Source organism: Aptenodytes forsteri, unplaced genomic scaffold (assembly GCF_000699145.1).
Source record: "Aptenodytes forsteri isolate BGI_AS27 unplaced genomic scaffold, ASM69914v1 Scaffold34, whole genome shotgun sequence".
Lineage (NCBI taxonomy): Eukaryota > Metazoa > Chordata > Aves > Sphenisciformes > Spheniscidae > Aptenodytes > Aptenodytes forsteri.
In genome coordinates this window covers 675323-689957 of record NW_008795038.1, presented here as the reverse complement: position 1 = coordinate 689957, position 14635 = coordinate 675323, and the positions used below count along the sequence as shown (strand labels likewise).

The following is a 14635-nucleotide window of genomic DNA, read 5'->3' as shown; positions in this document are numbered from 1 at the left end:
TCTGGGAAGTTCTGGCAGGCTGGCTTGTGAGAAATCTCCAATACTGCTTGTTATGTTGAAACGGTGTATATTGATTGCTTTGGAGACAATAAACCGTCAAACGTCCAACCATCAAAGGTCCAACCACTAGCAACCCAAAGCCCACATACACCTGAGATCCTTTCAGAAATGCAAGTGAAGACCTGCGCGATGAATGCACCAAGAGTGCAAGATTTTATCGTAAAAAGAGTACGACTCCTCCCCAACAACACCAAAGCATTTATTTTTGAAAACGCACATACAGATCCTCTTAAAACTGTGTGCAACTATGTGCTTCTTGCGTGGTATCACTGACCCATCAGTGGACATCCCCGAGAGGCTGCAGCATGCAGGCCAAGCTCTCTGATGAGAACGTGTGTTCATGGAGGGCGGGCTGCCGCAGCGCACTTTCCCGAGGTGCAGAAGGATGCAGGTGCTTGTCTCTATCCACCTGTGCTGGCTCCTGCACCTCCTCCTCTCCAGGCTGCCTGCAGGCAGGGCCCAGCTCCATCCCGTGAGTATTCACACACATATTGTCCTTTCTCCTCATTGAAACCTCATCTTCTTTTTGCACAGTCTCTGGAGCACATTTACCGTCCTTTCAACCGTAGCGTTCTGCTGCATCCTTGAGCCCTGCATTCATCTGCAGGTCCTTAAAAAAGGAATTAAAATGGTTATAATTTCCTTAGGTAGAGAGTAAAGGCATCTTTACCGCCCACTGCTTAAGGCTCTCCTCTCTGCTGTCTGTACAGAACTGACAATGACAAAATCCTTCTATATCTTGTTAGATGTGATCTCTGATTGCTTTGACCATTCTGGAGACAACACTTGTGCTGGGTGATATAACAGTGATGTGTGCTATGCCAGGTCAACAAAAGTGTTTCTTCATAGAAACCAAACATACCCTGTCTCTGCTACTGCACACAGCTCCCTCCTGCAGATACCCTGAACTCCGGGGCAGGGCAGTAGTCAAAGCTGACTCTGTAGACATATCAGAAAAACATTAGGGAGAGATTATTTCATTACCTCAGATCCCCAGCACGTTACTGAGATCATTGGATCACGAGTAAGGCATCAACTGATGAGGGGAGAGAAGGGCCCTGCCTAGATTTTCCTGCATGGAATCCTATCTAATCAGTCGCTTTTTGTTTCAGTTTCCCTGTTTGCGTCTGCACTGCTGGTGTGCTGCTTGAATGTGACAAACCTGAAAGCTGGACACCATCCCCAGCAAAAGCCCTTCCTCCCTCGGAACAGCAAAGAACGGATGATGTCTTTACCTGGCCTGTTCCACTTTGGGTGCCTGGGCACCGTCCTGCAGCACCTGCAATTCGTGTATGCTCTAGGGCGGCCTCTGCTTCCACTATCACCTGTTTGCCATCTGTGTCTTCCTCTTCTTCCTCTGAAGATGTGAGCAAAGGGGAGTCCCAGATGCTTGCCCAGAGGATTGCTATGTTGTGAAGGGGTTACATCCATGTATCGCTTTACGATGCAATCCAGCTCCTTGCAGTAGGAGAAGACTAAGGGCATATGTCAAAATCCTGGCTTTGGTACAGTTGACTCAAGCATACTCTCTGTGCCAAGGGCTCTGCAGACAGGGGATGTCATCACCTTGGAATTGGTAAGGGAGGTTCCTGCAAAGATGCTTCCGCCAGGATCTGTGTGTGTCCAAGATCTTCCCCCACGTCCAGCTGGGATCGCAGCTGAAAATGCCCAAAATATACTCGCTGAGCGCTAGATACTTACTTTCGGTGGCTCCACTTCTGATCCAGACTCTGGGTCTCACCAGTCCCAGTGTTATCATTAAGCTGATTGATGCTGGTTGGAATTTGGTGAACAGGCAAGTTAAAAAGAGAAAGTAACAGGGCCTGAGCCTGCACAGAAAGAAACCTGGCATGATTCTGCGATACTGTGGGAGGGTCACGGAGCTTTGCGAGAAGAAAAACGGCAAGAATAACGCAGAAAAATCCCCGTGGGTCCTTCCAAATTGTTATCAGAGAGTAAACATACAATACCCTTAATGAAATAAACTCTGTTGAACTCAACTTATCCTTAAAAAGTGTTGCAAATAACTGTAACCTAGCAGAGACACTCCATACTAGTTCAGTTAAGCATGACACAGGCAATTAGCGTACTTTTGCCAAACAGGCAAGGTTTTGACCGACCAAGCAGACGGAGTCAGAGCATGCAGGAAAAATGCAATCCCTTCCCTTCCATGCCCATCCGCCTGCGGAACAGAGCTGTATGAATGTTCTCGTCAGGAGGGAGCAATAATCTATGAAAATATGAACCCCACAGAACATGTCACAAGGGAACTTCTGGCGACAGACAAGGACGGGAGTACGTCAGGATGTGTGTGTAGCAGAGAGCTGTGACCTCTAGCCCAGCTGCTGCTGGCTGGAAAACCAGAAATTATTATTCAAAAGAACTAACTACTTAGGCTCATCATTCATGTCTTCGTCTCCCTCCCAGCCAGCTCCCATTTAAGCATCAGAAAGTCATTTTAGTAAACAACAGCCCGGTTTTGGCTGTTGCTCAGCTCTGCTCCAAGCAGAGCTCCCAGAGGTACGTGGGAGTCACAAACAGTGCTACACGATGAGGATCATGACATGCCACCGATTCCTAACATCTCTGAGCTTCCACTCAGACAGAAACCAATTACGATTCTGAAACCTCCCACCAAGCAGTGCCATTTGAAAGCCAACGAAGTTTCTCTTCTTTAACACTGTCTCTCCCTCTCAACGTGGAAGTCAGCGTTTGGAGGGGAGCAGGGAAGATTCAGCAGATGGCTCCAGTAGTAAATACAGTTTTTCCCTGGTTAACGTTACTGCAGCAATTGCACGGAAGGCTCACTTCTCTACCAGGACTTTGAACAACGGCCAAGACACAGTGCTGAAGTTAAGGCAGGGATTTATCAGGAAGGATTTCTTATGTAATTCTCACCTTCCAGGATCCTTACCAGCTCCTGCCTGCATGTTCTGCCAGTCCTGGAAATAACAGATGCTGGCTCCCGCTCTCCTTGACTCAGGGCTTCCTGACAGCTGGCAACAAGGTTTTCCTGTACCTCTCAGTTCAAGACCGCCTGTGGTTAGCAGAACAGCCTTTGGCCACAAGAGTTTTCAGGACGAGGAAAGACTTTTGTAGAGATCAGAGCTAGGGTAGGTATCTGTTTTTCCCGGCACACTGAGAATTCACAATGCAGTATTTTCTTTCTCCATTTATTTGATTAGATAATCAAGAAATCAAATTCGGTATGATGGCTTGAAACTGAGCCAGTGATTTACGCTGGAAATTAATCCCTCAATCTTTCCAGTGAAAGCATTCTCAGAGCAAGGTCTATGAAGCAAAACTAAATGCATAAATTAAATATGACTAAGATGCACTCACAGTCATTCTATGTTTATTCATTACAGGAATAGTTGTCTTCTCTTTCCCTGTTTATGACGGTAGGCTGCATCTCCAAATGAGGTATTGGAATTAAACATCGATGTCATCTTTTCCCATCAGTACTTGGTAGACTTTGCTCTTTGCCTTTTTCATGAGGCTGAAGTTTCCAAAAGACAGCAGCCACCAGCCAGGGCTGTTTGTTCCTTGTTGCTGCAGGAACAGCCATTCTAGGAAAGGAGCACTCTGTAGGAACTCAGCCAACACCTGAGTCACTGGATGGCCAGTCCTGCCCGATTACACAAGCAGCAATCAAGGAACGCCAAAAGAAAGTTCTCGTAAAGGGACTTCTCCCCGTCCCTTGCACACACACACACCCCCCCCCCTAATTACAAAGATACATATAATTCCCCGTTACTACAGCATAACACGCAAGTTTTTCTGCAGAAACCCTCTACTTGGCCTTTTAAAGCTGCTTTATAGAAGTAACGGGGAAATCAATTCTCTTCCTTGTTTTATTAGAAAACACGGTTTTGTTTTGCTCAAATTTTACCTAAAACATTGCTGTTGAGGACAGTCTGTGCTCAGAAAACTCAGCCCCAGTCAGTGAGCATTTCTAAACGAAACCACTTAGGGAACTATTAAAAGAACCATCGCTGTCATACGTGCTACTACTCCTGCTATACTAGTAAAAGCTGAAGGGACAGACCACTGCACACGTGGTATGCACAGGGGTGTAGTCTGCAGCACCTTAATTCTCATGGTGAGACACTGAACACTCTGGGACTCACTGGGGTGCAGGGGAGCCCTCAATTTCCATGACTCCCCCTCCCTGGCTTCTGTGAATTAGTACAGGAACGCTCCACATTTTTTCTTTCCTCCCCTAAAGTAATTTTCTCTATTTTATGCACATTAAGTACTAAACCCATACACATACACGCACACAAAGCTCCCCATCTACACACTGAACCTGCCTTTGATTGGCTGTCTACCATGATTTATTTTATTAATAAAGACACCCCCCTTCACTGGGAAAAGCTTTCCTTAGAAAGTAGACAAATGTTTTTAATAAGAACGAAGGGATGGAACATCCTCCTCCTCCTCTTGTACTCTCTTCTGGACTTGAATCAAGACACCAAAACTCATCTTGATGAGAGAAAACCTTGGTTTAAAGCTTGTCCAAGCAACCAAGCCCCACAGGCCAGATGTATATCCTAATGAATTATTCTGCTAATGATATCAGAAGAAAGTTAATTTCACTAGCAGCTGAGGAAGCGTCAGGCAATCACTTTACCATCTAGTCTTTCCTCCTGGTGATTCTCTAAAGAAATCAAAGCTACACAGAAACTGGCTGCCATGTAACTAGTTTTCTGATATCCTTAAACTTGGGGGCAATTACCTCACCTCATCACCAAACAATTTAACATGCCTAAAGAGTGGAAGGAGCGGTGACGGATGGCTCAGTGGCAAATCCTGGATGAGAGAGCACATAAAAATGTACAATTTCTTCATTAATAAGATTTAAATATCAGTGGTTGCATATAAACATCCATTGTGGAGTTGCTCAGGTAATGGCATTAATACAGACTGTGCATTATTATTCACAGATATTGCAATACCTCCAAGAAATTAAGCTGAAAGTTCTGTTACAGTTTGTGCTGCTTGACTCCCAAGGTACCTGGAGGCTTGCCTTATCGTGTTTGCTTATAATAAGGTGAGATTTACCGCTTGTTTTTATTTCATACTTAAAATTGAAACCTGATCTTTGGCTAAAAGATTCTGGGAATTTAACAGTTTCTCTTTCCGGTCACTGACAATCTTTGCCCATCTCTTAAGAGCCCTGTTTTTGTTTTTTCCTAGAACAGGGCTTCAGTGTCTCTCTCACTTCACATAAAGCCAACTTAGTTACCAGAACACACTCACTTCTAAAGACATCTCAATGGAGATTTGTCATTACCACCCTCATTCTTTGCCATAATAGAACTTTTTTTTTTTTTAAACTTTACAAAACAACAACAATGCCTCCAAAGTTTCCCCCAGGCAGTCATGCGGACGTCCAGTCACTATCACTTTCTCCTTTTTAAGTTAAAGGTGTCTACACAGGGTGCCCATAAGCAGAGCACAGCTCTGAAGTCACACTAGAGAACAGTCAAGCCAAACTTGAAGCAGAGGGTATGTTCTGCTGCCACTGGGATTACGTGGTCTTTGCTCAGGGCAGCCGTGTCCACCATTTCTCTGCTTGTTTTAGCAAAATCACAGCCAGAAAATTCAGCTAGAATGTCAGAAAGAAAACAGCCCCTCTCCTTCTCCAGCCTCTCACAGCCCTTTCTGGAATAAAGGGCCTTCCTTACTCCATTTTTTAATATATATATATAAAAAAAATCAATTAATTTTTACTATAATACAATTCTAAATATACAGACAAGCACAACATTTGCAATGAAACAACTCTGCAGTGCAACCTGCAACTGTGCAAAACTGGTGGATCCGGACCAACTACAGAACCTCTCCTCATTCTTACATTCTTTCTTGAACGTGCCCCAGGGGGTGCAGGGCTTTTGTTCTGGGTTCTTTCCCTAGCACTGTCCCGTCTGTCACTAACTCTTCAGCTCCCTCTGATGATTTCTCCCCTCTTACTTTACAAGTACAGTGGTCACGCAGCTCCCCAGAGCAGCATGATGCAAGTAAGTTCATTCCTTTCCCTCCCCAGACTGACGGAAAAGGAAGGCAAAAAGAACAGAGAAAGCCACTAGCCTACGCTCAGGACACCATCACTTTTCAAGAGCTGCAGTGCCATGATTCAACAAGCATGCAGAGAGATAGCAAAGTATTACCTTCATGACTGGCTGAGCAAAATACTTCGCACTCCAGTCACAAAACCCCGTCTGCACTGTGGCTGAAATGAAACTTTTGTGTCCAACGGTATCATCGGCATCGTCAGTAGTCTGTCCAGAAAGAGAGCAGGATGTTAACCCACATCCCTCCCATTCACATGGACAAGATGCATACACAGTAATACCCAGATTGCCTTCAACACATCACCGGGCAGAAAAAAGCTCAAACACATTGCCAAGGATGTGACATTTTTTACATCTAGCTTTAAGATCAATGTCATTACATTAACTCTTTGGAAATGCGCAAATTCCCTCATCTGCACAGCACAAGACATAATCAGGCTACCGTATGAATCAGGGCTAAAGCATCAGTGCATCGTCAAAATGAAGTCCCAGGATGAGTTTTCTCATGGTCTCCCAAGCATCTGGCATGAGAGACAGTGGAGCAGTGAAGATCATTCAGGATAAATCACAGCCAGACACAGCTTCAGATCAAGGGCATATATGCATTGAGTATCTGTTACAAAGCACAAGACATCCAACAAGAAAACAGAAAGGCTGCTCCATTCAACCAGGTTTCATCCATTTTTTCAGAAATATGATCCAGCCTAGTGCTGCCATCCCCATGAGAAGTGAAGGTGTTCCTGCTAAGGCTTCAACTTTTTTTTTTTTTGTAATCACACAAAGGAATTGACTCTCCACCTCCGGTAGCTTCTGTGAGATCACTCATTAAAGAAAGGCAGAAATGCCAATTTAAGTGAAGAGCAGTTACTTCTCAGTAGTCAGAACACCCAAAAGCTGTGCCATCCACTTGTCCTGTGGACTGCAATGCACACACCCCACCGCTTCAGATGGGAGAATCCTTCCTTTTTGTAGTACCAGGAAGGAGAAAGGGAGGGTCAACGTCCTCCCCCATCATGCTCTGTGCATTAGTACAGGCAGCAGAACACACCTGCTGCCTTTTCAGTTTCCTCCCATCTGCAGAGCCAGCACCAGAAAAATCCTGGAAATGCGCTGAAGAAGAGAGAGAGGTAGACACAAAACTATTGCCAGATGGCTGAATCCTGAAGAACGCTGACCATTGATACGTAATAGTCTCTATCTTCAAATGATGGCCACAAGCATGTCTAAGTGTGCTTGGACTCAACCATATTCATCTGACATGACTCATCTGAAGTCACCTGAAGGTGACATTCAGAATCCTTTGTGTATACTAAAATCTGACTGATTGCTCTACTTGGCACCACATCAGTCCTTCTGTAAATGGAAGAATGCCCAGTACCTGATGACTGTCTTCAGAATGGTACAACGTATGCAAAACCCTTGTTGGCTTGCTTGCATGCCAAAAAGAGAAGTCACCGCTGTTCCTCCCAGAGGTCCTCCCAGCTCTTAACTGACAGCTCTCTTCCAGCAGGGCGACCTGTGATGAGCTTTGGTCTTCCTAGTAATAGTCTGGGCTCACATCCTCCCTTGTACATAGCGAAGAGGGGCTGCCAAGCATGGAGTGGGTATGGGGTGGTGGAAAGAAGGTGAATCTTCCGGTGCGGAAGCACCTATCAGTCTCTCGAGAGGAATGCCAGTTTGTACAAGGAAAAGGAATCTGCCCTTTTTTATTCTTGGTCCCTGCTTTGCTGAGGTTGGAGAAAAAGCATCTGAGGGTCACCGGTCTGACTCTGCACTATCACTCAGGTAGACAAATGTTTATGAAAGAATAAGCAATCAACTCTGATTAAACACTTCTTAGTAGCAGAAGTGAATAATGCCCTATCAAAGGCTACAAAACAAAATTTATCCTGAAGAAAAAAAATTAATCAATTTTTATTTTACTGGTTAGAGGAAGCCAGTCTGGAGTTGACAACAGCTAGAAGCAAACAAGAGATATGTAGAAATAAACCACAAAGAACAGAATGTATAACAAAACCCAATGGAGCGGGGAAGTAGTCAGATCTGAAAGGCAAGTCTCTTTACCTGTTCTGGCCCTTTGTCAAACATTTTTCTCGTCCTGGGGAATTGGTGGGAGTGGGGAGTATACTGAACCCCCACGTTGCCGACATTGGCAGGTCTTACAGATGTGATGTCCCGACTGACTGGCTGTTTTGTCACATCATTTGTCAGGCTGGAGCTGCTTGTACTAGTGGTTGGAGGTGACCCTCTAAAGATCAAAAAAGAGGGAAGGATTTAGGTATCACTGGACATGAGACTCTTAGCATGTGAATTACGTTACTTTTACTCTGTTTCCTTCTTATAAGATTTATACTCACGGCTGTGCTTCCTCTACAAAAACAAAAGAACACAATCCCCCCATCCCCTCCAAAAGACATACAAACCCCAAAACAAGAGTGAACCTCGACTGCACCAACTCCAGATTGAGGATAAGAAATTAACATTTCGAGAACCTGCAGGTCCAACAGTCACACGCCCACAGGACACGAAGTCTGACCTAAGGCACACCGACTAGCCATTGTATTTCAATGGGGAGACTGGAAGTCCTGTCAGCCCACGGAAAAGCATTTTAATTTACATGTAAACCGAGATTTATCTTATTGCACAGTTACATTATACTATCAGAGAACATTTAAAAAAAAAAAAATCACCGTGAAGTTCTGGGCCCTTTGTTTCAACTGTGATTTTTATACTGGTGCACACTGATTACGGGGCTGCTAGATCTAAAGCCTGGTGTTTTCTCTTGGAGAGCAGGTTTTGGGAAATAATCAAATTTTCAAATCCTAGCTTTGCCCACACCATTATCTCAATTTCACTGCAGTTTAGGCATCACTTGTTGATCATCAGATAACCCTGACTTTTATCAGCTGAAAGTGCAGAAAATACAGATTAGACTTCAATGGGAAATTTGGATACCACACAGGTCAGACCAGAGTGCATCAGTAAAATCAGCAACAGTTAGCTCTTCCTTTCAATTCATCTTTAGATAATTAGTGCGACTTGTTACTCTTTGTCCTAAAAAGAAATACAGGAAGAAACTCCCCACCTTTTCCCAGAGCTTTTGTTTCTGAACACCCTACCAGTGCTAAAACAAGAAGCTACCAAGACCTTAGCTGGTTCACTCTGGTGCAGTTAACTGGGACTGCTGCCTGAATGGTGACTGGCAGGGAGCACCTAAACACACTATGGCAAAAGTGCTAGAAAGCAACGTTGGAGCTTACCCCACTTGGTGGATGTGCATGCCCTTGTTGGTGGGGCTGGCAGGGGCAGACTGAGTCAGCGAGGAGGTGTCGAGGATGCGCTGGGGGCGAGCGTTTACTGTAGCCTAGAGAGAAAACACAGCAGAGTCCTGAACAGACAAGACTGCAAAATGCCAACCACAGCTGTTTATTATCTAATACAATTGCACACCTGGGGTTAAATGAAGTTAAGCTCTCTATCAGTGTGCGTGTGGGTGTTTAAAAATGTATATGAAAAAAAGCCCCTGTGCAGATCTCAACACATAGGATGATTTTACCACTTTTTTAGTCAGAAAACACTTACCAGAAAGTACCCTTCTGTTACTTACAGGGAAATGGCTTTGACTAACACATAAGCCTTTTCCCTAAATCAGTTGCAGCCTACGACCTGTACCAGCACTTTGAAACAAGCTGACAGCGGGCAGGCAGACAGCCCGGGGGTTCCCCTTCAGCAACCAGGCTTTCCCTCCCACCTTGCGACAGAGGACTGCAATTCTTACCACGACTATAATTCAAGCACGCATTCTGACCCTGATTTCACATTCGAGTCAGAACTCTCCTTGTAAATCCAGCAGCTGCCTGAAACTGCCTCCCGTTGCTGCTCCATCTCCCCTAACGAGAGCCGAGCTTTTCCAGAGTCTGTTAGAGGATGCCCTTTCCAGCAGCACCACATCTGCTCTTATGGGGAAGGCAGGGGATTTACATGGTTGGCTTGCTCCGAGCTCTACAAAACACAGCCAGTCCTCCTGCAAAACGGTACCCTGGCACTCAGCCACCAGCTAGGAGAGACCTGTTTCTGCAAGAGCCTGAGAAGTTATTGTCCTTTCTCCTGGGGAAGGCCTCAAACACAAGCCAGGGGAAAGGCAGTGAGAAGTGCAGAGACAGCTACATCACCGTCTTGCGCTCCTCCAGGCTGAGCACGCTGCTCATGCCGTGCAAACAAGCCTCCCCTTTAGAAAGGGAGAAGTCCTTCATTGCTTACAGACTCCTTTCCTCCTCTTCCACGTTACCCCGCCTTCTGTGAAATGTTTGAAATTTCTCACATATTGAAATAACTTTTAAAGGAAGCCCCAGACCGGCATAGAAAACCTGGAGGGACAAATACGGCTATCCCACAGGCAAGCTGACTTTTATCATCTCTTCAAACACTAAGAAAATTCACATCTCGCAGCACAGGAGCCGAGCGGGGTTCTCAGGTGATGACACTAGGGCTTGCATCCAGCTGAAACCAAGCTGAGCAAGCTAAGACCAGCAGCTACTGAAACACAGAGCACGCAAAAAGCAAGAGCTGTATGCGTGGTCTTTTGGAGCCCGGACAGCTAACGAGCCTTTTAGAAGTTAATGCCTTTACAAGGCAGAACCAACAACCATCGTGAACAACAGTACCCGTCTTTGCACTCAAAGCCCACACGTGCCTGTTGCAGAGAGAAATCTGAGGTGCTTGTGCTTGGGAGACACCCTGCCCTCTCCTTGCAGGAGCCAAAAGGCCTTTTAAGGTGCCCTCCACTTCTCCCTTCCTCAAACGAACCAGCGAGGCTTTCACCTCCCTCGCTTCGACAGGGTTCAAGCCCTCCTGACCATCATTTGTTTGGCTCCAAAGGATAGGAGCGGTGATGACCGTCACCATACAGCACACCTACACCGCAGCAAGCACCAGATTGCTACGGCTGGGAAGGCAAGTGCCATGCCCTCCGGCTAGCCTGGCTGCCCCCGAGCCAGCCTCCTCGTACAAGACAAGCTCATTTTATGTGTTATTTTCCTCCTTTTCATATGTGGGTGGGAGGGGTGCTAAAGGTCACTCATCTCTCCATCACTCAGGAATGCAGTGAGGTCTCCGGTGAGCAGACGTTGCTACATGGGGCTGGGACAGATGATCACGCCATGAGAATGGAAAGAAAGCAGAAACAATTTAGCAACTAGTGACATATTATTATTATTCATAACTAATTTTAATTAGTCGCAGAAGGCTCAGTTTTAAGATTCTCACAGTCAGGTCTCTGTCACCTGAAATGGGTCAGGTCACCTTGTTTCACAGCAGAGGGACAAGGTCAGCTAACGATAATTTGCTGAAGGGGTACACAGAGAGATGAGCGTGGCAGACAGCCTTCATTTTCCTGGAAAAAATAAAAAAGCAATTTCTTTTCTGAAGGCAGCGAGCAGCGTGAGGGCCGCAGTTCAGTGATATGACAGTGTATTTTGCTGGAGGCAGCAGCTCCCCGTTTCCTGGGGATTTGCTCCTTTGCCAGTCAAATCATCTTTTTTCGGGAGGGGAGATGGTAATTCATAACTTTGCAAATTGAGTCAAAAAAAAAAAAAAAAAAAAAAAGCACACTCAGAATTACTTGCTCATGCACAGAAAAGCCTGAACCAAGGAGCGATGTCGTGGAGGAATAACTCCTGGGATAATTCAGCCTCAAGACTTCCACTAAAAACAGCTGGATGAAGCAACCTGTGAGGAAGCAAACTTCCCTTAATTAATTGTGATTTCAAAAAGTCTTAAAAGGCCGGCGTTGCTTACTGGGTCCTTTTCGTTTGTTTTGGTACAGGCAAAAAGCGTGTTTTGGATTTTTTTGGAAGATTGGGCTGGGAATGAGAGTTGTACCATTCCAATCTGCTTCATAAATATAAATCACAACACCACCACAATCTGTGTGAGAACTAGCAATGTCTAATCAGCCCATGAAATAAAACGGCGTATTTCACATCCAGGAAGCATGCACGTCTGTGCAACCTACTCACCGGCTGCTCAGAAAGACATCACCCTATTTAAAGACCACTGGAGTTCTCTTGTAGATAAAGATCTATATTCACGGCTCTGTTAGAAAACCTGAATAGGACTGGTCTCATTTGAAAACAAAAATTCTGCTTTAAATTCACGCAGTGCCTTGCAAATAACTATTTTACAAATGCAGACTCTTAAACTGGACTTTTGCACAGTCACAAAACTCACAGTACTGGTCCTGTGTTTTACTGCAGGGGATTAAAAAGCGTAGCAATATTTACTTCTTCTAAGCTCTCCAACGACACTGCTCTCCATGTGTTGTCTGATCACCCATCAGGGCAACTGAGTTACATGACTAACACCTGCCTGGTACAAAATATGTTTAAAAATCATAAAGACTTAAAGCACAGAGCTTGGCAACATTTTGAGGCTAAATAATTAGTTCACCAGAAATGAAGATGCAGTTCACCGATACCATCCAGAAGTATAAGCCCATGGCTAATTTGTTCAGGTCTTTCAGCTAAAAAGCCCGACAGTAACAGGCAATGTCGTACAGATCGCAGTGCTTTGTTCGGTTGTGTTAATATAAGAAACCTCCAGTTGCCCAAGTTCCAAAATGAAGCCTCTTGTTCCTTGCATTTTGTATTAATTAGAACAAAAGGATTAAAGCCCGAGAATATTCAAGTGCTTTACTTCACCTGAAGCAGTATTTTTGTTTAAGCAAGAAAATCAACTTTTGTTTTTATTCAATGATAAAATTCAAACAACAAAATGGAAAATGCATTGTTTGCACATACTCGGGAGGACCAAAGGGCCCGTGGGCAGCATCCAGGCTGCTCCCTTTTACATGCAACAAAGCTTCATTAGCACCAAGGAAAGATCTCAGGATACAGTTAGCAAAAATTTAATTGTTATTAATTTGCATTACACATCAGGCAACTCCTACAATCTGTCTGAGCTCACACCAGCAGAGACACGGAGTTCAGGCTGTAAATCCTGGCAGCACTGCTCACAGCAGGAGCTTTGTCCATAACGAAATGAATAAAGGCCAGATCATAACCCAGGATCTGAAGCCTTAACTTCCATTTTGGTGGGCTGTTAATAGGTTTGTTTTTTTTTTTAATTAAAAAAAGCCTTTTTAGAAGCCACCTAAGCCAGGTGGGTACTGGCAAAAGCAAAGCCCACAGTATCATGAAGCGCACAGCAGTTAGCCCACTGTATACGCAGCTGCCCAAACTGCTGAACAAATTGCATTTTTAAATACTTTCCTTATGGATCTTATGGCTAAGGCAAAGAAGAACAAATAAGTTTTGTTCAGTGAAACATCCCCAGATAAAAATCTTTGTAAATGGGAATGCTTCTTTTATTATTTCGCAAAACCATTTGAAAAGCCATTGCCTTAGAAAGCCAGGGACAGAGCAGCTGTCTGAGAAGCAGGGCATGAGATGCACGATACCCATCCACTTGAGCTTTTGGACTCCATTCAGTACCAAGACATCTAGGTCCAAACTTGTCAGAATCAACACAGAATTTACCAAACCAGTCACAACATTCACTACGGATATCACAACGTAATGATCAAAATTCCTGCTGGCTAAGCAGACCCACAGCAGTGCTAGTGAAGACATCTGCAGGGCACAGCAGCATCTTTATTAATATTTATACATCTCTTTCCACTAGCAAGGGAGTAAGTCCTGAAAAAATATTTAAGACGGGAAAAGCAGATTTGGTTCCTCTTTATATCCCTTTTAATCCCACAGTAGGAGTAACATTTCATTTTGCAAAGAGCCTTCTAAAATACAAAACTGAAATAGTTTCATGCATCTAGAGCAGAGAGAGGGAAATCTTTCACCTTTTCCTTTTCTTATTCACCTTAGTTTGGCATCTCCAGCCTGACAGTAATTTGTTGTACATCTGAATCATCAGAGAAGGGCTGACCTCGTTGCCCCCACTGTCAAAGTAATTTTCCATCCCAAACTCCAGACTCAAACCACTCACTGACATGTATACTTAAATAAAAGAGTTCAAATAAGTAACTATTTTCTCAATAGAAAATCAGATTTAAAAGCAAGAAACCTCTAAGGCATTAAAATGGTAGTGCACAATGCTGGCATCTCTTACTGCAACTTTAGCTTAGAAACCGGTAAGTCTGAAGATTTAGGATTATTTACTGGAAATCATCAGTAAGAGACGTCATCTTGCATTGCAATGGCTCATGGTCTTGATGCTAGAGCAACTAGAAAGCACGTGGGCGGGACTGCGTTCAGACAGCTTTCTGACACCACCGGCCAGGGCAGAAGGGGGAAGGCAGTTGGTGAGAAGATGTTCTGGGGTGGCCTGGTGCTTCGTTTCAGGTGGAAGGTGAGGGTGCTTCTACAGCTCCCTAAGCTGGCAATTCTGAATCAGCAGTGATGGCAGCCTCCAGGGACATCTTGTCACCCTTGGAGGATGAAATGTGATGAGGATGGTGGTTTAGGCGGATTAGGCCTGGGTTGAAG

At 44.7% G+C, this 14635-nt stretch overlaps 1 protein-coding gene across 2 annotated transcripts in view; it reads right to left on the bottom strand.

The window, feature by feature from the left end:
* RPTOR (regulatory associated protein of MTOR complex 1) overlaps positions 1-14635 on the bottom strand; it is a 163370-nt gene that overhangs the window by 29208 nt on the left and 119527 nt on the right. For both annotated transcript variants that reach the window (XM_009276812.2, XM_009276813.2), the window contains exons 22-24: positions 9398-9501; positions 8202-8385; positions 6234-6344 (exon numbers count right to left, since the gene is read on the bottom strand). In XM_009276812.2, the coding sequence (XP_009275087.1) occupies positions 6234-6344; positions 8202-8385; positions 9398-9501 (399 nt within the window). The remainder of the gene's footprint in view (positions 1-6233; positions 6345-8201; positions 8386-9397; positions 9502-14635) is intronic.